Source organism: Ostrea edulis, chromosome 1 (assembly GCF_947568905.1).
Source record: "Ostrea edulis chromosome 1, xbOstEdul1.1, whole genome shotgun sequence".
Taxonomy (NCBI): Eukaryota; Metazoa; Mollusca; class Bivalvia; order Ostreida; family Ostreidae; genus Ostrea; species Ostrea edulis.
Window position 1 is genome coordinate 35923751 of NC_079164.1, and position 24506 is coordinate 35948256.

The 24506-nt window shown below is 34.5% G+C and overlaps 2 protein-coding genes across 4 annotated transcripts; both read right to left on the reverse strand.

Moving 5' to 3' along the window:
* Positions 1-4002: 4002 nt before the first annotated feature.
* LOC125658089 (nucleoside diphosphate-linked moiety X motif 6-like) lies at positions 4003-18833 on the reverse strand. The gene is made up of 9 exons (XM_056147079.1): positions 18815-18833; positions 15502-15564; positions 15006-15079; positions 14807-14898; positions 9105-9210; positions 8694-8804; positions 4782-4984; positions 4318-4485; positions 4003-4164 (listed from the first exon to the last, which is right to left on the reverse strand). The coding sequence occupies exons 2-9, from the start codon at positions 15540-15542 to the stop codon at positions 4138-4140; spliced, it is 822 nt and encodes a 273-aa protein (XP_056003054.1). The 5' UTR covers positions 15543-15564; positions 18815-18833; the 3' UTR covers positions 4003-4137.
* A 49-nt stretch (positions 18834-18882) lies between these two features.
* On the reverse strand, positions 18883-24496 carry LOC130046263 (mitochondrial translation release factor in rescue-like). 3 transcript variants are annotated; one of them, XM_056147097.1, is made up of 5 exons: positions 24373-24496; positions 22038-22136; positions 21685-21727; positions 21203-21602; positions 18883-19257 (listed from the first exon to the last, which is right to left on the reverse strand). In XM_056147097.1, the coding sequence occupies exons 2-5, from the start codon at positions 22096-22098 to the stop codon at positions 19000-19002; spliced, it is 762 nt and encodes a 253-aa protein (XP_056003072.1). In that variant the 5' UTR covers positions 22099-22136; positions 24373-24496; the 3' UTR covers positions 18883-18999. The 3 variants fall into 3 exon arrangements, with proteins under 3 accessions (XP_056003072.1, XP_048745182.2, XP_048745192.2); XM_048889225.2 differs by lacking the exon at positions 22038-22136 and having other exon boundaries at positions 24373-24495; XM_048889235.2 differs by lacking the exons at positions 22038-22136; positions 24373-24496 and adding an exon at positions 23949-24320.
* Positions 24497-24506: the final 10 nt, after the last annotated feature.

The following is a 24506-nucleotide window of genomic DNA, read 5'->3' on the forward strand; positions in this document are numbered from 1 at the left end:
TTACATATCAATGCATGTTTTATATCTGTTTGAAATCTTGTAAACTAACTTATATTCATTACTACATACTATTTTTGGGGAATTGATGATGGGAAGCTATCAGATTTTGGTCTTTATACTGCTGCAGCAGTCCCAGTTCAGTTGGCTTGATTCTATGATGCCCGCTCTCCAGGCATTTCTGTCATGTGGGCTAAATGCCAGACAGATTGTCTATGCTGCCCACTCTCCAGGCATTTCTGTCATGTGGGCTGATACCGGACAGGTTGTCTATGATGCCCGCTCTCTAGGCATTTCTGTCATGTGGGCTGATGCCGAACAGGTTGTCCATGATGCCCGCTCTCCAGGCATTTCTGTCATGTGGGCTAAATGCCAGACAGGTTGCAGACTTAAACATCTTGTTTCAACACTCCATGTGTCCTGGACCTGCATCAACTTCTTTGTCCAGGGATTTTAGATACTGAGGAGAAATAAATTCACAAGCAAGAAAACTTGTACACCTAAATCTGATGCATGGATCAATGGCTACTTCACGATTACAAATATTTATTGACAAGAGAAAGGGCTGCCCAACAGTGTCATGGGCATTTCTTACAAGTGAATAGAAGCTAGCTTGTGTCAATTGTGATCTAGTGAATGAGACTTAGTAATGTACTATTTATAGATACAGGGTAATCTACTAAGTGTTTTAGTAATAAAGTGGTGGTATAGGGCATCAGTATTAAACAACCTATCAAGGTTGGAACTATACATTTAAAGCATGGTTCAAAAGAGTCGTACTTTGTGTTTCGACCAAATTCAGACAGATTTAAATAAAGTAGAACTACCATCAACACCAACATTTTTCATGGAGCAACTCTCACTGTAGTTTCCAATTAAAACATTTATGAAAATTTGTTGGCATGTTTTCACTAATTCTATGAGCACCTGGTTGAATGTATGCTTTGTTGTTTCATCTGTAAATTATTTTATTTGTGGCTGTCAGCAGAATTTGGTTGGTAAAGCACCTAGCTAGAGATCCAGTGGCCCAGTCAAGTCCATTGTATATTTTTGTTACATGTTGTTCACCAAGTAGTATAGTAAAGAACAATTTGTTTGATAACTTTTGAATTGGATGGGAATTAAATAAATATAAGGAATCAACTATTATCATAAGTGTAAAAAAGGAAGCTACTGACTTTGGTTGACTTGTTTTGTTAGTTAGTGTAAAAGAAACTGTCATCTGATTTCAGCAAGTTTCACCAATGTATTCGTTGATATTAATCAATTTGTTTACTCTCTGCTTATCTTATGCATCCAATCTTTAGATGAAGACAGCAAATCCACTGCAAAATCGAATATTCACATGCGGGATTTCTTTTAGTCTGTTTACACGAACTGTTTTAAAGTAATAATTATCATGGGCCTACAGCCAGTAGAAAGTTATGTGATATATAGAACAATTAGTGGAATCGTGCATTGCATGAAAGGAGGTATTAGTTGCATTAATCATCTTTTTAATTAAGATGACTCATTTTTTTTATGTAAAAAAAAGACAACTCATTTTTGTATCGAGACTAATTATCCAAGGAATGTTTGTATTATAGGGGGGCACAAAAAGTATGGAAGCCTGCAGGGGTTATATTATATATTTACATCTCAAACTGTTTCCTCTGTTATAACCTTTTGAAGCTCCAATGTGTAAATTTCCCACAACTTACAACTGTATGTAAATTTCTCAGTTCATGTCAGTGGGTGGAGAGTATGGAAAATAACATGGATATCAATTTCTATTTGGTAGTGTTTTATTTTTGTGTCATCATTTTTATTTCAAATACAGTTATAAGGAATCGCGTACTGCCTAGTTTAATGGGTTGCGTCAATTGCTCATGGTCACAGTGCTCTATCAAGAGATCACGATTAGTGAAGCTGCTCCACAGATAAAATGTTGGTGAATGTAATAATCTACCAGCTGATCTCAGAATGAATTTTAATATTTGTGGATTTTTTTGGGGTTAGATGGATTTAATTCATGGCTTTTGGTACAGTACGCATTGTAGACCAAATATGTATGTTTTTTAAAGAAACTTTTCTGTATGACATAATTACATTATTGAAAACTGTTTGTCCTTCTGACAAGAAGGATGATATATGTTGTCTAGACGAGTGAGTTCCTCAGGTACATCAGTCCAGGTGACACTATACGGTTATTGACTGGGTCCTCGGACAGCAGCTGTTTTGTTTGACCCATAGGCTGAAGACAACAGGTTAAACAAACAACTGTTGTTCGAGGACACAGTCTATAACTGTTTTGTTGTACATATTAATTTTTACTAGATAAACATGGTTTGTTGACTTCGAACTTTTAACATGACAATGTAATTACATACGTTCATCGACTCATATGTTATATCCACTGGTTTAAAAGAAAACATACCCAATATCCGAAGTAATAATAAATAATTACATTTCATTTGAAGTTATATTCCAATTCAAAAATTTGAAATGTGTATAATTTTGAAAAGTTAAGGTTACATTAATATGGGAAAACATTTTTGACTCTTTTAATATAGCATTTTTCAACTTCAACCTGAATATTTTATTTCTTTTGTGTGTGTGTATATATATATTTATATATATATATATAAAGCACTAAAATCCAACAACACTCAACATCCAAAGTGTCGGATCTAATAGTAGATACGAGGTCAAATAAAAAAGGATATAAAAACATTTAAAATATTTTGTGCTGATTTTAGAAACTCTTTCAAGGTGTAGTGAGCCACCTTAAGCAATTCAATTAATGACATTTTGCCCAGCATTACCTTGTTTTGAGACTGTGAAGATATATATTGTTGATTTAAAACTTGTTACTTAAATATGTTGTTAATAATAAATTATGATAAACATTGACTTACTCTTACATAGTTTTTTATTTCCCCCACAAGGTTGTATTTTGAAATGCATGATATATACCCTATCAGTCTTTATGTCAACTTTTGTCCCGGCAGCTTCAGGAAAAATGAGGGTAATTAAAGACACCCTTAATTACACTGATTAAAATTAACTTTTTGACAACCAGAATAGTGTGTCATCAAGCTTTGTATTTAAGAAGTCATCCATGATATTTTCACCACAAGGCACCTGATGACTCTTCTTTTGGCAAAATAATTTTAAGTCGATGTTTTCATACTACCCAGAAAATTTTGTATTGGAGGAGAAATTCAGTTACTAATGTTTTATTGCACCAACTTGATGATTAGTAAGAGAAATCATTTACTAATCTGTACATATTCCATACCCAATAGCAAACTTTTAAAATCATTTTGTTACTATATAAAGGAAGATCAATCAAGCACAACAAAATCATGTGAAAAGGTGAACATAGTAGTGATCAATCTCAAAACTCCTATAAAGAATACAAAACTGAGAGCAGGGCAAACACGGATTCCTGGATGTAAAGCATGTCCCAAGTGTCTTTTAGGCTTGATGTTTCCCAATATGACATTTTAAATAATCCTCCACCTTTTAATAATCTTTAAGAATGCTTTTAAATTGTTTCAGTTAATACATGTAGCTTGTTAACTACCTGTTTCTGATGTTATAGCTTGTTTAAAAATCTCTGTTTCTGCTGTTATAGCTTATTAATTACGTCTGTTTCTGATGATATAGCTTGTTAACTACCTGTTTCTGATGTTATAGCTTGTTAACTACCTCTGTTTCTGATGTTATAGCTTGTTAATTACGTCTGTTTCTGATGTTATAGCTTGTTAACTACCTCTGTTTCTGATGTTATAGCTTGTTAACTACCTGTTACTGATGTTATAGCTTGTTAACTACCTGTTACTGATGTTATAGCTTGTTAACTACCTCTGTTTATGATGTTATAGCTTGTTAACTACCTCTGTTTCTGATGTTATAGCTTGTTAACTACCTCTGTTTTTGATCTTGTAGCTTGTTAACTAGCTCTGTTTCTGACAATGCTATGGTATGTATACACAATCAAATAAGTAAAATTGCCTTATAAATATTATTCAGGTATTTATTTTTCAATACCACATATTAAAATTTCCCATAAAAATCCTATAAAAATCACAAAATGTTTGTTATCACAGTTGATATGAAGGTAGTGAGGTGACGTCACATCACCTTCCAAGTCAGTTACTGATCAGGGCACTGTAGGAACTCCTTGAAAAAAGATATCATAAATTCAATATCTTACAAATCACAAAACAGGACATTTCATATACCAGTAGTTCAATAATGTCTTTTAATAGCACAAAAACCTGATACAATCTAATGAAAAATAATACATTCATAGAAAATAACCTATTTATGGACCTTTGGTATCGGCTGAATGCTGTAGATGTTGTTTGTGAATTTCTTGTTCCATGAATCCACGAGAGTTTTGGATATGGTTAGATTGCCATTTTTCTGGAGGTTTAGGAAACATTGTACAAAGAACCTGTTGGCATCTGTCAAATCTGGATATGCCAGGTATTCCTCTAGCTGTAAAGAACATACACACAGGAAAAATAATCATCAACACATCACCGTGACGTCCGACATTTGTGACCAATAGGACTTTTACCTATTGCGTCTGCATGGGACAACAAAGTAGAATAACTATAAAGGCTAAGAAGAATTCCACAGGAGTAAAAACAGAGTTTCAATATTCCTATACACAAAATAATGCTAAACAAAGAATACATCTATCAAGCATAAGATCTTTTCAAATGAGCCCCTAGTTTTTATTTTCAATCAAACAGTTGCAATTTAACAGAAAATCTGTTGTAGAAACTTACAGATATCCATTTGCATTCTGCGATTTCCTGAGGACAGTGTTTGATTTCATTGGTCAGTGCTTTCATTAGACAGACAAAGTACCAATCTGAACAGCCAAATCGGAAGTTGTGCTGGTGTCGGAATCCAAGGACAGACACAAACTCCGAGTTTATCCCAGTCTCTTCCAATACCTCCCGTCTGGCTGTCGTCTCCAATTCCTCGCCTGAGTCAGAGATAATAAAACCAACTTCAATCCATGGAAAATTACACTCTACCTAGGATATATGGAAATTCAGGGGACCGTTGAACTACATGTACATTATAATGTTACTGGAGATTTATTTTTACTTTAATATAACAGATAGTCCAATGTAACCGACTTCAATATAAATAGAGTTGACTGCACATGAATTTTCATTTACCATTTCTCTTTTTCATAAATATAGAACTTTTAGGTGCGTTCGAGATCGTCATTTCTGGAAAGCGTTGTTCTCGTGCTCCGTTCTTAAAGTCGCAAACGACGAGAACATGTGTGCATGAATGTGTTCTTGTTTTTCGACACACTACCATACAGGCATGGTGTAATTTCTTGCACCTCAAACCCGTTCTCGTGATGTTTACCTGGTGTTTGGGATTGGCAGGAATTTGTACTCGTGCGAAGAATGGCGGTCTCAAACGCAAGTCTTAGTATCTTCTAAGAATACAGAGAGATTACAAACTTCTTAATGTGAGCCTCGATCAACAAATGTGAATACAACGTAACACAACTAGACTGTAAAATCATTAATTTTCTTGAGGTTAATTTTTATTGTTTTTGTGGTATAGATACACACAGTAACTTAAATCCACTCAGCATAAGCTGATCTGTGATGAGATCAAAGAGGAATAACTCTTCGACCTCAAAATAAGGACCCTATGAACATGCTTTTAATCTTAAACATGATAATGGTATACAGCCACAATAAACATATTTCATAAACATATTTCTTAAACATGATAATGGTATACAGCCTCAATAGACATATTTCTTGCATTGGACCTCCAAGTGCATTTTGACAGTCGCATGTAACAGCCTGTGCGCCATACATGTACAGATAGAACAAGAAGATCAGGTACATGTATTACAGTAACTTGGTCATGTATCATAGGTAACTAGGTCATCAGGTGCATGTATTACAGTGACTTAATCATGTATCATAGGTAACTAGGTCATCAGGTACATCTATTACAGTAACTTGGTCATATATCATAGGTAACTAGGTCATCAGGTACATGTATTACAGTAACTAGGTCATGTATCATAGGTAACTAGGTCATCAGGTGCATGTATTACAGTGACTTAATCATGTATCATAGGTAACCAGGTCATCAGGTACATCTATTACAGTAACTTGGTCATGTATCATAGGTAACTAGGTCATCAGGTACATGTATTACAGTAACTAGGTCATGTATCATAGGTAACTAGGTCATCAGGTACATCTATTACAGTAACTAGGTCATGTATCATAGGTAACTAGGTCATCAGGTACATCTATTACAGTAACTTGGTCATGTATCATAGGTAACTAGGTCATCAGGTACATATATTACAGTAACTAGGTCATGTATCATAGGTAACTAGGTCATCAGGTACTTGTATTACAGTAACTAGGTCACGTATCATAGGTAACTAGGTCATCAGGTGCATGTATTACAGTGACTTAATCATGTATCATAGGTAACTAGGTCATCAGGTACATGTATTACAGTAACTTGGTCATATATCATAGGTAACTAGGTCATCAGGTACATGTATTACAGTAACTAGGTCATGTATCATAGGTAACTAGGTCATCAGGTGCATGTATTACAGTGACTTGGTCATGTATCATAGGTAACTAGGTCATCAGGTGCATGTATTACAGTGACTTGGTCATGTATCATAGGTAACTAGGTCATCAGGTACATGTATTACAGTAACTAGGTCATGTATCATAGGTAACTAGGTCATCAGGTACATCTATTACAGTAACTTGGTCATGTATCATAGGTAACTAGGTCATCAGGTACATGTATTACAGTAACTAGGTCATGTATCATAGGTAAATAGGTCATCAGGTATTATAGGTAATTAGTAGAACCAGGGGATGATCACTAGTAAATGAAATGTTTACATTTATCTACAGACATTGGTAATACAAGAATAAAACTATCATTGATACTGATCCAATCTATTTTCAAATGATTTAAGGTAATTTAAAATTTGTTTTCTCTACATTCTTAAAAAAATATTGGTTTCAATACAACTTAGCTACTTGTGAATATGACAATATTCTATCATGACCTATGATAAAACAAAGTCATTTGAAAATACTAATAGACCCCTATCTATTTAAGTGTCTTGTTAACTTTATCAGCAATCCCTTCTGGTAATTAAGTCTCCCAAACAAAGTTTAGAGATTTATTGTTTTTGCTCTGTTCTTATTATTTCTTTCTCGTGCCTAAAACTGTCCGACATCGTTCTCTGTAACCAGTTGATAAAAGTATTAGATATTCAAGGATATGATAGGCCAATGTATCTAGATGTGCAGAAATGTTTTTGTTTTCAGATTGAAGGGGGTTAGTGTACATTTGGGGGGATCAAATGGGGGTAGGGTGTAACATAGAACTCTATGGGGAAAAAATTAGTTCAAAAATTCAAAAGATATAACTTGGCAGATATGATAGATAGAATCCTAGGGTCTTCGGAAATGAAAAGAGAATAACAGGGCCTACAAATTAGTATTAAGGTCAAGTGACTCCAGTAACCTTTGACCATGAACATAAAAACTGGTATAACTTTAATACCGGGACAAATAGCAACATGGGATCTTCAGAAATGGCAAGAGGATGACAGTACCTACAAACTTCTATCAAGGTCAAGTGACTCCATTGACCTTGACCTCTGACCTTGAAGCATAAAATTGGTATTACTTAAAAAACAGGTCTAATAGAGACATGGGGTCTTCAGAAATGATAAGAGGATGATGAGGTCTATAAACTAGTATCAAGGTCAATTGACTGCATTGACCTTGACCTCTGACCTTAGGTCATAAACTTGGTGTTACTTAAGAACTAGATCTGATAAAGAGATGAGATCTCCAGAAATAATAAAAAGATGATGGGGTCTACAAATTGGTATCAAGGTCAAGTGGTTCCAGTGACCTTGACCTCTGACCTTGAACATACAAACTCATATAACTTTAGAACTGGAATTGATAGAGACATAGGACATTCAGAAATGATAAGAGGATGATAAAATCTACATACTACTGTCAAGGTGAAATTACTCCAGTAACCTTGACCTTAGATAATAAACTTGGTACTACTTAAGAACTAGGTCTGATAAAAAGAGATGGGATCTTCAAAAATAATAGGAGGATTATGGGATCTACAAATTGGTATCAAGGTCAAGTGGTTTCAGTGACTTTCACCTTGAACATAAATCTGGTATAACTTTAGAACTGGGACTGATAGAGACATGGAATCTTCAGAAATGATAAAAGGATGTAGTGACCTACAAACTAGTATCTCCAGTGACCTTAACCTTTGACCTTGATTATAAAGACTTGTATAACTTTAGAACCTTGAGTGGTAGAGACATGGGATCATTAAAAATTATGAGAGGATGTTAGACCTACAAACTAGGACCAAGGTCAAGTGACACCAGTTTTATGAAGAAGAAAAAAGGGGATTTTATTGAAAAATTTCAAAATCAAAGTCTTCATGATCTAGATTTGTCAAATGAAGTTGAAATTTGCATGGATTTTTTCAAGGGATAAAAATAGTATTACTCAGAAAACACCACTTTTATACAGCCAGTAATTCGTTTGGGAGACTTTATAATCGGTAGATTATAATCATATCTTGTTTTGATATGACCCCTATCTAAGTGTCTCATGAGGTGTTACCTTTATCAGCCAGCCCTCCTGGTAATTTCCAGGGGTTGGTATCCAATACACTAAACCTCTCCCTGATCACCAGCAGCTCATTCTTCTCATTGAGAACAAAACCTGCCACACCTGTTCCAAATACAGGTAAAAAAAATATTTTCTCTGAATCTGTAAATTTCAAATTACTTTTTGATGGTTTTGTCTTTGAGCACTAGGATAGTCATGTGATTTTTTTGTGTTTGTTTTTTAAAATTTGCTTATTTGTGGATTTTGAGCTCTGTTTATTCAGAGGTCAGGGTACATTTTATTGTTCAGAATCAAGGGAAAAAAATCTTTAAACAATACTATCGATATATTATCTTTGCCAATTTCTCATGCTTTACATATAAGAAACTTGAAATAATATTTGTATAAGCAGCCGACTCTTACCAACAAAATGATTTGCATACTCTGGTAATTTGTTTTCTTCCCCGTCTGGAAGCCATTTTGTCATCATTACATAGCCTGATTGAGCATGGTTGAAATCAAAACCCAACTGAAATGTACAGTACAAAATGCTGTTGAGAAATTAAGACAAACCCAATCTGATCCAGCTTTGATTTTCTTTCTTTTTTTAAAATTTATATATTAGTTCTTTTTCAAAGAGGCATACAAAGATATCTTATTTCAAAAGTACAAGTATACATGTAATAAATGTTTTTATTATATACCCATCAATGTATTGTTCTTTGATACTGTTGATTTCACAGCGTGTGATCCGGTTTTCTGATTCCGTATCAGTATTCTCTGAAACTGATGCAGTCACAATGACGTCACAATGCATCAACGCAACGTTTCTTGTGGAAAATATTGACCGCGTCACAAACAAAACTGCGTACACAAAACACAATTTCACTGTATGTCTGTATTTTTGATAATTTGGATTGCATTTAGTATTTTATAAATGTGGATTTAAAATGCAAAAGGGGGTATATAATAAATTTATCATTACTACAGTAACTTGAGCCGAAGAGTTGGATCACGTCTCGTTGACAGGCGCAGATCATCAGATCACACTTGACACTTCGCGTCTCGTGTGATCTGATGATCCGCGCCTGTCAACGAGACGTGATCCGACTCTTCGGATCAAGTTACTGTTGTAATAATATATATTTGCTCAAAATCTTTGATTTTCTTTAGTTGGGGATTTCAATCATATGAATATTCAGTTTATCAACATTTAAACATGACTCTGCTATGAAAAACTTAAAATATAGAGTACATGTGTGATTTAGAACAACATAAGAATGCTGAAATAATAATCGAGGTGACATCACAATGTCACACTAAAAAATAATGTACATTGACATCTTAATATAAACAATCCAAAGCAATACTGAAGAAGCCATCATCCATGCTGCACATACCATCACAAACAATGTTAATAACACAACTCAGGTTATTTCTCTGACAGATGCCCTCTCTTTATTACAGAATTTGGCAAATTACAAGCTACCATTACAAGAACCTGCATTATTCAACATCAGAAGCCATACCACAGTGCTACATAGGATCCCTTCTCGCTGTGGAGTTTACGGTAATGAACAAGCTGACATTTTAGCTTAACATGGTGCTGGACAACAACAGGAGGAAAAGTCAATCTGCCTATCAGAGATGAAGACGATCATCAAATCTCAGTACGGTCAACCCCAGCAACAAGACACTTAATAACAGCTGTCAAGACCTGACCAAACTATCATCTTCAGATTGAGGACATGGCACAACAGATCAAAACAACATCTAAATACAGTGTGATGAAAGTTATACCATCTCCAATATGTCCCTGTGGTGAGGCAGAACAGGATACAACCAACATTCTACAGACATGCAAGAACAACCAGGCATTGAGACAACAGATATGGCCATCCTCAACTACAATCCAGGAGAAACTATATGGGACAGTGGATGTCTTGCAGAAGACCACCAAATCTGTAGAGGAAGCACAAATCCAAGAAGAAGAGATCATAATACCAATCCAACCAATCAAGTTTAAGACAGCAGACCTGGCTGTTACAACAAGTTTACCCACAAGCATGGAAAGTTCTAGGAAAATTGGATATGTACAAGAACACTTTTTAAAAATTATTTGAAAAATTATTCAAAATAAATAAAAGTGGGGTTTTTGTTTTTTGTTTTTACATTTATTTTGCTTATATCTATAACACACAATGGTGTGCTGACTAATTGAATGATATATTTTAATATCCAATGTCTGTATACACCACTGTATGTTATGAGCACATTAATAAAAAAACAAAAAACATTTATTGTTAACACACACAAGATGAAAATAAACTGTGAATGCTAAGTAGCATCTACCAACTATTTTTTCATTGAAATTGATAGCAAAAAAATAACATATCTCCGCACAAGATTGCAAACTATATTTACACTATCATAATTAATAGCGAGTATATCCAGAAATCACATGAGAATTGATTGCATGTCATAAAAACAATTAACATTATCAACTAATAGTCCAATATTTATTATGAAATATACCTACATGTATTACCGGTAATATTTTTATATGTTAAAAACAGTAATTTTATAATGCAAAACAAGTTAAATTCTTCTTAATCTATCAATGAGTTGCAATAACCACCACAACTTGAGTACATGTGCAGTGAAAATATTACTTCAGTTTGCAAGTATGTAGTATATTGTGATATTTTAAACTTTATTGCAGTACCAGTATGTAGCCGTGTGAAAATTTTGTTATTCAGAGCTTAAACAACAAACATATCACCACCAACCAAATAGAAACAAGTTTCCTTAAAATGTCTTCCAGTCTACATGACCATGAAGTAACATCTTCAGTCTGTTCTTGCTTAGCGCTGTAAAATTTTGCAAGTAATTCTTCTTTTGTATCAACTGTACCATATACACTCTCAAATTTCTCTAGAACAGCCTTAATTCTAACACCAGGTCCCAATCTCATCAAGATTCTGCTAGCTTCACCTCTGACTGACCTTCTAATTGCTTGCATAATAACTTCCTCTTTATAGATCTCATCATGCAATAAACTTTTTACTTCGTAGCACCACTGGTCATAATCTGCTTCACCTTTAGTGGCACTTTCCCCATAGAAAATAGATAGTCGAGGTTGACTAGGATGACCTGATTGCATTATAGTTATCGGTTTAGATTCAACTTTTTCCTCTGATTTTGCTTTTGCTGAAAAATCTTCAAGCCATTTTTTAAGATCCTCGGGTGTATCTGTTTTAGGCTTTAGACCTAATTCCTTAAAAGCACTTAAAAGCTTCTTTTCATCCTCAGATGCCATAATTTAAACCAACCGAGTTCTCGAAAACGACAGCGTAAATAAACCGTGATAAGAAATGAACACGATTTAGTGCAATGACTTAACAACTATCAACCCGAATACCTTAGCCAAGTCACTGTCAATGTCTACTTGCTTATACCAATCTGACACTGAATGCAAACTGAAATATGTATCAATAACAAACTGACAGACTCAGATATAGGGATACCCGCTGATTCCAACTCAACCTCTATAAATCCTAAATAAGGGAGAGTATCGCCATTTGCACATTCTATTTGCAAAATGTCATTGAGAGACTGCAGTTCTCTATGACTCAGATTTTCTCTATAACACTTTTCGCTGATTGTACTAACAGCACTACCAGTATCAACCAAAGAATTTACTTCTATTCCATCTACTTTGACCACTGCTTCATTGCTACTACCTACAATCTCCTCAAAAGGGCGTGCTCTCTTTGCACCTAGTACCCGCCCCTCGTACAAGGTGGTCCGTAGTTTAAATTCTTTGAATGATCTAGTCTGACTGTGCATTGCCATTTAAAATGCCCATATTGCTTACATCTATAACAAAGAAAAACCAGACAAGAGAGAGCACAGTTGTTAGCAAATTTGTTTTGCTCCAATATTTTAAAATCTACATCTCCTTCATTGATTGAAAACATTGTACATAGTATCATTAAATGATGGGACATCATTTCATGGAGAGGGGGAGACTGTAGCCGTGTGAAAATTTTGTAAATAACTTTTAAGTTTTATGATTAAAAAGAATTGAATTTGCAATTGATAAGATTGTATAATAAAGTTCTACTAGAAACTTATGCCAAAACAATGGCAAGCAGCTTTGATTTTATTTAATTTCCAATTTGATGTAATTAGTATTTTCCCGCCAAAAGTTTGGTGAGCATTTGGCGCCTCTTATAGTCATGTGACTTTAGACCAGGGTTGGATTTTTTCATATTGTCCAGTGGGTTTGAAGTGTACAGACGTTTGAGTTTTAGTTATAGTTGGAGTTATTTCGCCATCGGGGATGTCTAGTGTGCTCCTTTCCATGTTTAATGCCGGGAATGGCAGAATGATGTGTGAGCTAACGTGAGGACGCCACTGAGGAATGGAGATGATGGATTACGAAGATCTTCGACGGGTTATCGGAGGGATTTCGGTTCAATTCAACTCGGGGATGTCTAGTGTGCTCCTTTCCATGTTTAATGCCGGGAATGACAGAAAGATTTAATAGGACCCTCATCAATATGTTAGGAACTTTAGAGAATAAGGAAAAGCAAGACTGGAAAAAATATATCTCTTCATTGGTTCATGCTTACAATTGTACAAAACATGAAAGTACTGGTTATTCTCCATTTGAACTAATGTTTGGCAGAAAACCTAGATTACCGATAGATTTAACATTTGGATTACCTGAGGAGCACAACACAAAGGAATCGTACAGCGAATTTATTACGGAATTAAGGGACAGAATAAAAGAAACCTTTGAATTAGTAAAGAATACAGCAGAATCTTCCAGGCATAAACAGAAAATGAATTTTGACAAGAAAGCTAAAGCAAAGAAATTGAATATAGGGGATCAAGTCTTATTGAAAATATTGGCATATGATGGAAAACACAAAATTGCAGACAAATTTGAAGAAACAATTTACACTATTAAATCTCAACTGAATACAGATATTCCTGTGTATGTAATTACAGCTGAGGATGGGCATGAGAAAACTATTCATAGGAATCTTATTATTCCTATTGGGACGACATTTAGGCCTAAACCAGCAGAGAGAAAAGGCCTTGGAGAAAGAAATCCGCAGATAGAGGAGAAACAGGACGAACAGAGAAAGGAATCAGATAGTGAAGATGAAGAACAATTTGTCACCATACAAATTGAAAGAGGACACACTGATAAACAGAAGGATACGACTATGGCACCACAGCCATTGGAAATCCATGAAGCGCATGATCATGCAGAAGTACAAGCTGAGGAGGAGCTAGTAGAAGATGACTCAGTAGAGGAGGTTAGACGTTCGTCAAGAACAAGGAAGAAACCAAAGTGGCATGACGCTTATGTTATGTCTCAAACACAGGAGGTTGAGAACAGACAAGAGAGAGCACAGTTGTTAGCAAATTTGTTTTGCTCCAATATTTTAAAATCTACATCTCCTTCATTGATTGAAAACATTGTACATAGTATCATTAAATGATGGGACATCATTTCATGGAGAGGGGGAGAATGTAGCCGTGTGAAAATTTTGTAAACCAGGGGTCGTGAGTTCGATCCTCACTGGGGGCTCCATATGTAACTAACGATGCGTTGAATGAAATATAAACACGAACTTTTAACAAGGATTTACGCTGTTGTTGTATTTCTATCAACGCATCGTTAGTTACAAGTACACCTTGACAATATTACCTGGCCACATCATTTCAGGAACTCTCTATTTTGTTCTACTTTATCCCTATATTTATGTTTTCTGTATGAGCGGTGACTTACCTGGCTACACATTCTCTATTTTGGTCTACTTTATCCCTACTTTTATGTTTTCTGTATATATATATGAGCAGTGTGACTTACCTGGGTACACATTCTCTATTTTGGTCTACTTTATCCCTATATTTATGCTTTCTGTATATATATGAGTGGTGTGACTTACCTGGCTACACATTCTCTATTTTGGTCTACTTTATCCCTATTTTTATGTTTTCTGTATATATATATATGAGCAGTGTGACTTACCTGGCTACACATTCTCTATTTTGGTCTACTTTATCCCTATTTTTATGTTTTCTGTACGAGCAGTGTGACTTACTTTGCTACACACAGGAACAGCTGATGAGTGAGAAAGGTGAATCTTCATCCACAATCCACGGATTCCTTCCACCTTCCACTTAGGAATGGCATCTAGTGGCAAGGGAAAAATCAAAGAAAGATAACTACTTTCCATCACAATACACAGACACACAAAACAATCTCAAGTTTATAGTCAAATGTGGACATTTAATTTTTACCTGCAAGTCTCTGTTCTAGATGTTCTTCTATGTTAAACTTCTGGTCTATTGTGTCAATGGTTAATCCACTGAATCTAAACATATACAAGAATGCAATTAAACAACTTTCATTCTGTGAAATACATGAGAGTATATGAACTGTGATGCTTCATGTTGGCATATTATTACATCATGAGGTGTGTAAGCATTTATGAAAAGTATGCTGCCATGAAGCATAGCAGTTTGACATATACTCTCATGTATTTTTTTCAAAATGAAATTTATTTCTTAAATTTACATTCCACTTTTATTTTTGTTGGAATTCCCAACCATCAAAATAGACATACATGTACTTTATTTATCAAGATTCAAATGACCATTGTTCACAAATGCATTGCATTCATGAAGAAATGGATATCATTACAATTGGTAAAACTATCGAAGGCAACATCATTGGAAATATGAATATCGATATGATACATCTTTACGTTAAATTCAATGATAGAGAGGTACTTACACATCACTGACCACAGTCAATCCGTGGGACTCCTGAGTCATGATGAACAGATTCTATAACACTCTATAAAAATAATATCAAGTCACTCAAGGCTTCCCTTACAAAGAAGTAGGTACAGTTTCTAAAGTCATCTGGCCCAAAATATCGATGATTTCACTTGGAGCTCAAACCCTGGCATTCAAATAAGGAAGAGATTAACAAACCCAAAATTCGCTCAGTTTGATCAGCAAAATGATCTGTGTCATATGACGAGAGCTTGAAGTTGGTATAAAATTGCAAAAATGCCATTTTCAATGAAAATATCCACAAATTCAGGTGGTTTTCCTTTCAGAAAACATACAGCGCATGCATCGAGCAAATTCATATTCAAGTATATTTTTCATTGTAAAATAATACACAATATATATCATTTTCATTTTGCTCGACAAATGCGCACATCTTTTCCTGAGCAATAATCTGCATGTATGGCATTTGACAGTTTTCAGGCTTATTTTGAGAAAAAGGCGAAAAATGTCTTATTCATGATGTCATAATGCTATCCATTTAGGAATATCATTCTGATTTTGTTGACATAGTATACCTGGCATATATTTTACTTTCTTAAAATGCTGATCAAGGTTAATTCCAGACACATTTTATAGAGAGAAAATGTTTTGGGCCTTTTTATGTATACAATCGTACCTTGTTCTTTGGAAAGAAGCATGTGTATTTATACTTCTTTTTTAGAATATAAAGATTATTTCAAATACATGCAGTAGGAACATGCTTGTAACAGTTATTTCATAATCTAACACTCTCAAAAACATAAAATATTCCTTAGATTTAATAAGAGGTCCATGGGTTGTAACAGTCACCTGAGTATCACACAATCAAAAACTAATTAGAACTGCAGGGCTTTTTGTTGATGCATGAGTTCTTCTCAAACACTGAGCAGAATGTTGTTAGTTTTTATTATCAAAAATAATGTTCATGTTCAAAAGTAATGTTCATCTTCAAAACATCTAATGTTATGGCCTGGACAAACCTTTATCCAAGAATGAGTTATACTATACTGGTTGTTTCTCCATTACAGATCGATGGCCTAAAGAAAAAGTTTCTGAACAATTTAATATCATAGACCTTGACTGGACATACGCAACCTTTGTGCCAAGTAAGAATTTCTAACATCTCTCCATTGCAAAGTTGTAGTCCATGACAAATATTTGTTCACCCTTGACTAAATGACCTTGACTCAATGTATTACATGTTGTATGTCGACCTTCATGCTAAGCATGAGCTTTTGTGACGTCCTATACAAAGTTGTGGCCTGAACAAATACTTCTAACCTTTTTTTTTTACTAGTGACTTTAATCTTGACCAAATGACCTTGACATGATATGACACTGTCTGGATGTACAGACAACACTATGAAGTTTTAATCTTTTTAACAAGTTCTCGTTCAGACAAGAAATGGGATGGAAAGACAGAAGATGAACAGGCAAGAGAGACTGACTCTGATATGGCATCCAAACTTAGTTTACAGGGTCCGTTATTATGCTACCAGCTCATCAACTTCAGGAGTAAAGAAGATTTAGTCAAGACGTACTGCGTTTTCTGCCATAAAGCCCCAACCCCTGATTAGGGGTTACGAGTTTCACAATTTTGGCAGAGGTGATCTATTGTAACCATGCACTCAGACTGTCTGCTGCATGTTCAAAAGTATATGAATACATCTTAGAAATAAGATAAACTTTCCTGACCTATTTAGCCCCACCTTAGGACATGAATCTTTTATTCAAGAGCAATGAGTTTCATTTTATCACGTAACTTTTTGGTAATCTGTATTTTAAATGGCAAATGCAACAAGGTTTGAGACAGTTAAGCATTAATGAGATGTAGTAAAACTTTTGATTGTGACATTTTGGTAGACTAACACAAAAACATAATGTCAAACAGAAACATTAATTTCAAAAAAGCAAAACTCCATAAAACGATACGTAAACATCAAGCAAAATGTGAAATTGTTACCCAGAGGGGGAGTAACTATCTTTTCATTTGTTTTTTGTTGCTATCAATGCTGATTTAATGGTTGCGAATGTGTTGCCAGTAAAACTCAGTCTGACACCTTTAAACATATCAAAACAGCACGAGAAGAAAATAATTCCTATATATTAGTAGAAGCCTCCTTCCTCATCACTATGCACTCAGTTTTTGTACTATATTTTCAGACAGATGTTAAGATTTTGTGCTAAAAAAAAGCCTTGTATATTTCAATTATCTGGCCAATTTAGCCCTGCCCTTGAACCTAAACCCTGACCACAGAGTTATAATCAAATTTCATAATTTGGTATATGTTTCTATTCTCATATTAACAGATGTTCACTCTTGAGTATCTGCAACTCTTGAAAGTGTAATTCCACCCTCTTATGACGTCATAGGTTTTTGCAAAAATCTTTATCATTTTCATTAAAATTTATGAATAATAGAAATATATTTTTAGGAGGAATTTTATTCACTGGGTATCATAAAAAAAATCTAGTAAATAATTTGATTTTGAAAAGGTTTATATTTTCTGTAAATAATCAAATTTATAGTTGTCAAGGGCAATAACTCCTATGCTGGTATTTCTCTATTGGTATGTTTTTATATAATGATTTCCTTGATATCCACAATCAATTCATATATATTTTATAAAGCAGCAGTTTTTTGAAACTGTTGAAATTAAATTTTGTCATTTTAACCAGTTCTTATGTATTTTTATCATGCTATTTAATGAAAATGTGTAATTTTCTGACGTTGATATATACCGGTAATTAAAAGTTTGTTTTTGTATGTCTTGCATCTTTAAAAAATCTTGCAACATATACATTTTCTTTGGTTATTGATTAAATTAACTTAATTAAGAGGAAATCAATACAACTTTTCTACTTTGAACCATTAATTTTGATAAGTCTCTTGAGGGTGGAGCTACCTAAGAGTGTTGAAAGAGATTTTTTTTATAAATTGACCTTTCATTATATTTTTCAAGATTTAGATCTCCCTTAGGACCCCAGCATCCATAAAATTCACAATATCCCCCTACCCCTTAAGACATTACATGCCAATTTTGGAGACAAATTATCTAATAATTTCTTGGAATAAGTTGAAAATGCTTTTAGAAAAAAATGGAGGATAATAACATAGGGTATGACAGGTGTTTTCTGCAGTTGTCCATCTTTTGTGGATAGGAAAAATCCGCAAAAATTACAATCACAAAATACAAAAAACATGCATATAGGTACATAAAGCTATGATGCAACTGCAGACAATGGAAATGCAGAATATAATTTGCTACCATTTACGGATGAAATCCAAATATAGCAATAAGTCACTCAGCAGACCTAAAAAGAAAATGGAGCAAACTCATAAACAAACTTGTTTATTTGATCAATAAATATTTATGACAATGATGAGGATGAAACATTGAACACTATGACTGACATGAGAATTTTTTATCAGAGTCTAAGTGAATGTGTCCTCTTATTTCTGCTTTGAAATGTCTGTGTCAAAGTCTGAGTCAACGATCTCCTTCTCTGGAGAATCACAAAATTGTTTATTAGCTTTCAAAAGCTGATATTTCTTCTTGGACTTTTGTTTGGCTTTAAGCTTTTTATCTCTCTTCTCCCTGATGACCTGTGAAGAGTAGCTGTGGTCTCCATTAAGTAAATCATCCAACTTTTCCTGTAGCAATTCTCTAGCAAGTTCCTGGTTTTTGGTTAAGGATCTTGTTGCATGACACTGAAAAAGTTTCAATAGTCATTATTAAAGATTAGAAAATTGGATTTGGTATTAAGGATGTCTGATACACTAAAAAAACCCTTGTCCGGCCAGTTGTTCTGAACGGCATAATCCAAATGAAAGTGTGATATATCGACACTTGTTTTAAAGAGAAACTGTTTTGAAAACTTTTGAAAATAAAACTTGAGAAGTTAATGAGTTCCTATTGAATGTATAATAGCACAATTATCAACATCAACTTTCAACCATAATTTGATAGACTGGGTATCTTTCGGACATTTTAAAACTATCAAGAGGCTCATGGGCCACATCGCACACCTGAGTCATCTTGGCCCAGATCTAAAGATTTTCCCTATATATTTGCATGTAAAACTTTGATCTCTATTGTGGCCCCAACCTACCCCAGGGGGGGGGGGGGATTTTTACAAACTTGAATCTGCACTATGACAGGAAGCTTTCATGTAAATGTAAACTCCTCTGGCCCAATGGATTATGGTTCTTGAGAAGAAGATTTTTAAAGATTTTCTCTAGTATATATTTGTATGTAAAACTTTGATCCCCTATTGTGGCCCCACCCTACCCCTAGGGCCATAATTTGAACAAACTTGAATCTGCACTATTTCAGAAAGCTTTCATGTAAATGTTAACTTTTCTGCCTCAGTGGTTCTTGAGAAGAAGATTTTGAAAGATTTTCGCCATATATTTGTATGTAAAACTTTGATCCCCTATTGAGGCCCCATCCTACCCCCAGGGACCATTATTTTAACACACTTGAATCTGCACTATGTCAGAAAGCTGTCATGTAAATTTCTACTTTCCTGGCCTAATGGTTCTTGAGAAGATTTTTAATGATTTTCCCTATATATTTGTATGTAAATTTTTTATCCCCTATTGTGGTCTCATCCTACCCCCGGGGACCATTACTTTGACAAACTTGAATCTGCACTATGTCAAAAAGCTGTCATGTGAATTAGTACTTCCATGGCACAGTGGCTCTTGAGAAAAAGATTTTTAAATGACCCCACCCTATTTTTACATTTAAGGAAACATGACCCTTCATTTGTACAAACTTGAAAGCCCTTCATCCAAGGGTGGTTTTTGCCAGGTTTGGTTGAAATTGGCCCAGTGGTTCTGGAGAAGAAGTCGAAAATGTAAGAAGTTTACAGACGGACAGACAGACAACACAGGCGATCTACAAAGCACAACATAATTCTACGTGGGATCAATGCAGATTAATCTAACTGTAAAAGTGAGATTCAGTGTGACAGGCTTGCAAAGTGAAATACTGATAAAAAATACTAACTTGTTAGGCAGTATGCCATTTGGACATGTTTGTCATATGCAACAGTAGATTCACAAAAATTAAGTGTGACAAACCCTTATAAATAAGCAAATCCCCCCCCCCCCCAAAATAGCATCCCAGAAATTCCAACTTCAAATTGGACCTTTTTAATGCAAGGATATAAGTAACATCTTAACCTTAATTTAACTGTTGTGTTATGTAAACATTAAGACTCGGGCCTTGTTTATGTTTACAAACAAAGTAGTAAAATGTCAATTTTATAATTCAAAGCATTCTTAAATTTTGCACAAACACAAATTTAACTTTTAAATGACACATTTCACTTAAAAAAAATACTTGAAATGTGATATACATCATAAACTTAGATCAATAACCATACATTTTCAAAACTTCATAAACAATAACATACATATACCTCAATCTGTGTTTACACAACAAATAATAAACTCTCAAAATAATTATATGTATAACCTTTATTGTTTTGGGAAACCGTTTAAACACATTAGACAGTAGATTTTGAGTATCAAACAAAATTTTGGAGAAAATCATGAATCAGTCCCTTTAAATCTTGAACACACTAATGTATATACACCTGATTATGTAAGTACATATATCTGTTATATAACCATAGAAATGGCTTACCTTGACGACTATACCTGTGGGTCTGTGCTTAAGAATCACACAGTTTGATGTTTTGTTCACGGCCTGTCCACCAGGGCCACTCCCCTTAACAATGTCCTCCTCCAGATCTGCCTCCTCAATTTCTGGGAACACATAACTTTTTTTAGATATTGACATCGAAGATTGGACATGTCCCACACCGTCTTTAAATTTCATAGAGCTTGGTTTCAGGATTGGTGCATAGACATGAAAGTTGCTGTGCACCATTTGATGAATGTGAACTTTTGGAGATGGCACTGATGGAATAGTGTCAGATAATTTTCCCTGTGGAGTTCCATTCCTCAGCAACAAATGTAGAAAACGGATCATGTCGCACTTTACCGCGGGAAAATGACAAATCCATCTCCCTGTGGACAGTCTCCTGGTAAAATTTACTGATAGAGAAATATCTTACATTTGTTCTTTACATCAAACAAGATGAACATCAATCTAGCAATACTTACAGCAGAGTTTTCATAACAGTTCCCTCGTCTGTGTTTTGTTGGACTAAAAAACGAACACACATTGACTATTTTGTGAAATCATGATTTTTCATGTCAACTTAATCAAAATAAATAGGTCCAGCACAATCTCTTGTTATTTGAAATAACTTGATTAAGTTACTTTACATTGAATCAGATTGAATTTCTTAAGTGCATTGGTAAAGCCAAAAAGTTGCATAAATTTTTTTGAATGTGTTTATACTTTGAACTAACCACAACACTATTCTAATTAGAGTTCATAACATGAATACTGCATCATTTTAAGATTTTTCATAAAAAGAATATTTCTTTTGTGTTGTTAACTGTCCACTAACCTGTGTGTGTTGAAGCATTGAAAAGTATGATGACTTTACAATGTGTAACTTGATTTCCCATCCATTATTTCCTTGATTCTCATTGACTTTTATTCTATTCTGAAGATTGGATAACTGTTGCTCAACAACTTAATAATCCTAAACATTTGACAATTGTGAATCAAAATTTTTCCTAAGGGACGTAGTTTAAAAATAATTTTTTGTTTACAATGTGTTGTATGGAATTCAAGGAATTGAAATATGTTCATGCACTCAGTGAAATTCGACTTTTATGCTTTTAGAAATTAATTCAAATTGATAAAATATTTGAAATAGCTAAATCAAGCTATTTCAAATAGCTTTATAATGCTATATAGCTAAATCAAGAGATTGTGCTGGACCTGATTAACTCATTTTACGCAAGTGATTTAAATTCAAACACCTTTCCATATTATTTTGGTTCGACCTATACTCAAACACGGAAATGCCCCCCAACTACACCAGTTTGCAGGTGACAAAGACAAGCTTGAGAGAGTACAGAGAAGGGTCACCAAAGTATGCACCAACATAAAGGATCTACCCTTGAACAGAGACTTGAGGGCCTGAAACTGCATGCCGTTATTGCACTAACACAGACAGCGTAAAGATATGATCCAAAGGTATAAGATCTTGATTGGCAAAGACAACATTAACCAGGACAAGTTGCTACCCCTGTCACACTCGTCAAGAACTAGGCTTAGAGGTCACTCCCTCAACTGTTTAAGGTAGCTCAGTACACTAAATTTTTATTTAATAGCTCGTTAAAACACCTCTTATGAAGTATGATTTCACCATCGAAAGTGTGATTAATTTTTTGTGATTTATCCCAGAATGATAAACAAGGTACTTGTTTGCTTAATTGTTTGTAATTAGCTACCTAAGCCAGGGTTGGCAAAAAAGTGGTCAATATGAGTATTGACCGGGCCAGTGGTCAATACTGATTAATACTGGTCCATATGAAAATTATTTGGTCATTATAGTCTGTGTTATTTATTTTAAATGTTTAAGTGACCATTATGGTAAATACTGTAATTCATAACATGCACTATCAGTTTATAATATACTTATAAGTCAAATATTAAATAAATGAATTACAAATGACTCTGTTGAATTGGGGAAGATGTAAGTTTCTGTTCAAATTCCTTAGTTTAACAAGAATTACCTATAAGTATTGTTTCATCAATCTTCATTTTAACTGTTGAATAAACATTTGAGGGGTGGGTTGGTGATGTTTTCATAACAATAACACCCACACTGGTCATCTCTGGTCCCAGTCTATGCTTATCAACACCTGTCAACTCTGCTTCCTGTGCTAAGGTAATGTCCAGCTACCTTTTATTCTTAATCTGTCTAGGTACATGTATTAACAGGTCTGTCTCCAATTGTCAAGCTATGCTATAGAACTGTTATGCTATAGAACTGTGACCATCCGGTATTCACTGAAGATATTTCGGTCAGCAAACCAAATATATTAAACTTATGAAATTACATTTGATTATCTAATGAAAAATATTAATCAACAATTGATCCATATAATGAAAAGACTTAATTTATCTTTATCTTTGCAAGAAATGTATAAAAATATGAAAATGGACAGTTTAAATCACAATTGACCAATGACCAGTATTGACCACTTGGGGAGTATTGACCGGACGGTTAAAACTACTGGTTTTAACCGCCCAACCCTGCCGTAAGCAGGTTGGGAACACTTCCCCTATAGCGAGATATTCTCGCCAAGACGCGATTATCCCTCTCTAACGAGAGAAAATATATCCCGTACAACCGAGAAAAACATCCGTGGAGTACATCTCTTTGTGTTTCACGTGTCAGAAGAAAAAGTGCTAAAATGTCTGATACTTCTGCAAATATATTAATCAAAACAAAAACACTCACGATGTGTATTGGATTTCAGATTGCTTCCCTCTTACGCAGCAACTTTGATATGCAATTTCTTGACTATGTTGTCAATTTCATAGAAACAATTCGCATCATGATCATGTCGAGCGTGTGTCGCACTTATTCAGCGTTGCACGGGATTTGCCATTATTTTCAATAAAGTCGCCAAAACACCTGTTTATGGTAATGTTTACTCTCTTGCTAAAGAGGGATAATCGCGTTTTAGCGAGAATATCTCGCTATAGGGGAAGTGTTCCCAACCTGTTAAGCTGAACAAGAACTTCTTGAAGAAGCTTGCAAGGCTCAACATCAGGAATCATTCATTTGGTCCACTAGACGTTAGGTTAAAGTGTTCGATATAGTATTTTCATTTTATTATGAGGAGAACATGTTTTCATGTAATTGACAATTGTATACTAACAGAATCCTTTCACTGGAAACACTTTCACTGAACACACACTTCCAAAACTATTTGGGATAACTCTTGAACCGAATTTCCTTTACAAGTTCACTTTGGGTGGGCAATCCTCAAGGAGTTCCGAAATGTGTTTTACG

Excerpts from the sequence above, each read along its gene's own strand:
- LOC125658089 (XM_056147079.1), bottom strand. The coding sequence starts at position 15,542 with ATGACTCAGGAGTCCCACGGATTGACTGTGGTCAGTGATGT. Across the intron at positions 14,899-15,005 it reads TCTAGAACAGAGACTTGCAG|ATGCCATTCCTAAGTGGAAG; the intron begins GTAAAAATTAAA and ends CCTTGCCACTAG. Across the intron at positions 4,985-8,693 it reads AGGAGGGCTGGCTGATAAAG|GCGAGGAATTGGAGACGACA; the intron begins GTAACACCTCAT and ends TCTCTGACTCAG.
- LOC130046263 (XM_056147097.1), bottom strand. The coding sequence starts at position 22,098 with ATGGGAAATCAAGTTACACATTGTAAAGTCATCATACTTTTCAATGCT. Across the intron at positions 21,728-22,037 it reads CAATGCTTCAACACACACAG|TCCAACAAAACACAGACGAG; the intron begins GTTAGTGGACAG and ends TTCGTTTTTTAG. Across the intron at positions 19,258-21,202 it reads CCACAGGTATAGTCGTCAAG|TGTCATGCAACAAGATCCTT; the intron begins GTAAGCCATTTC and ends AAACTTTTTCAG.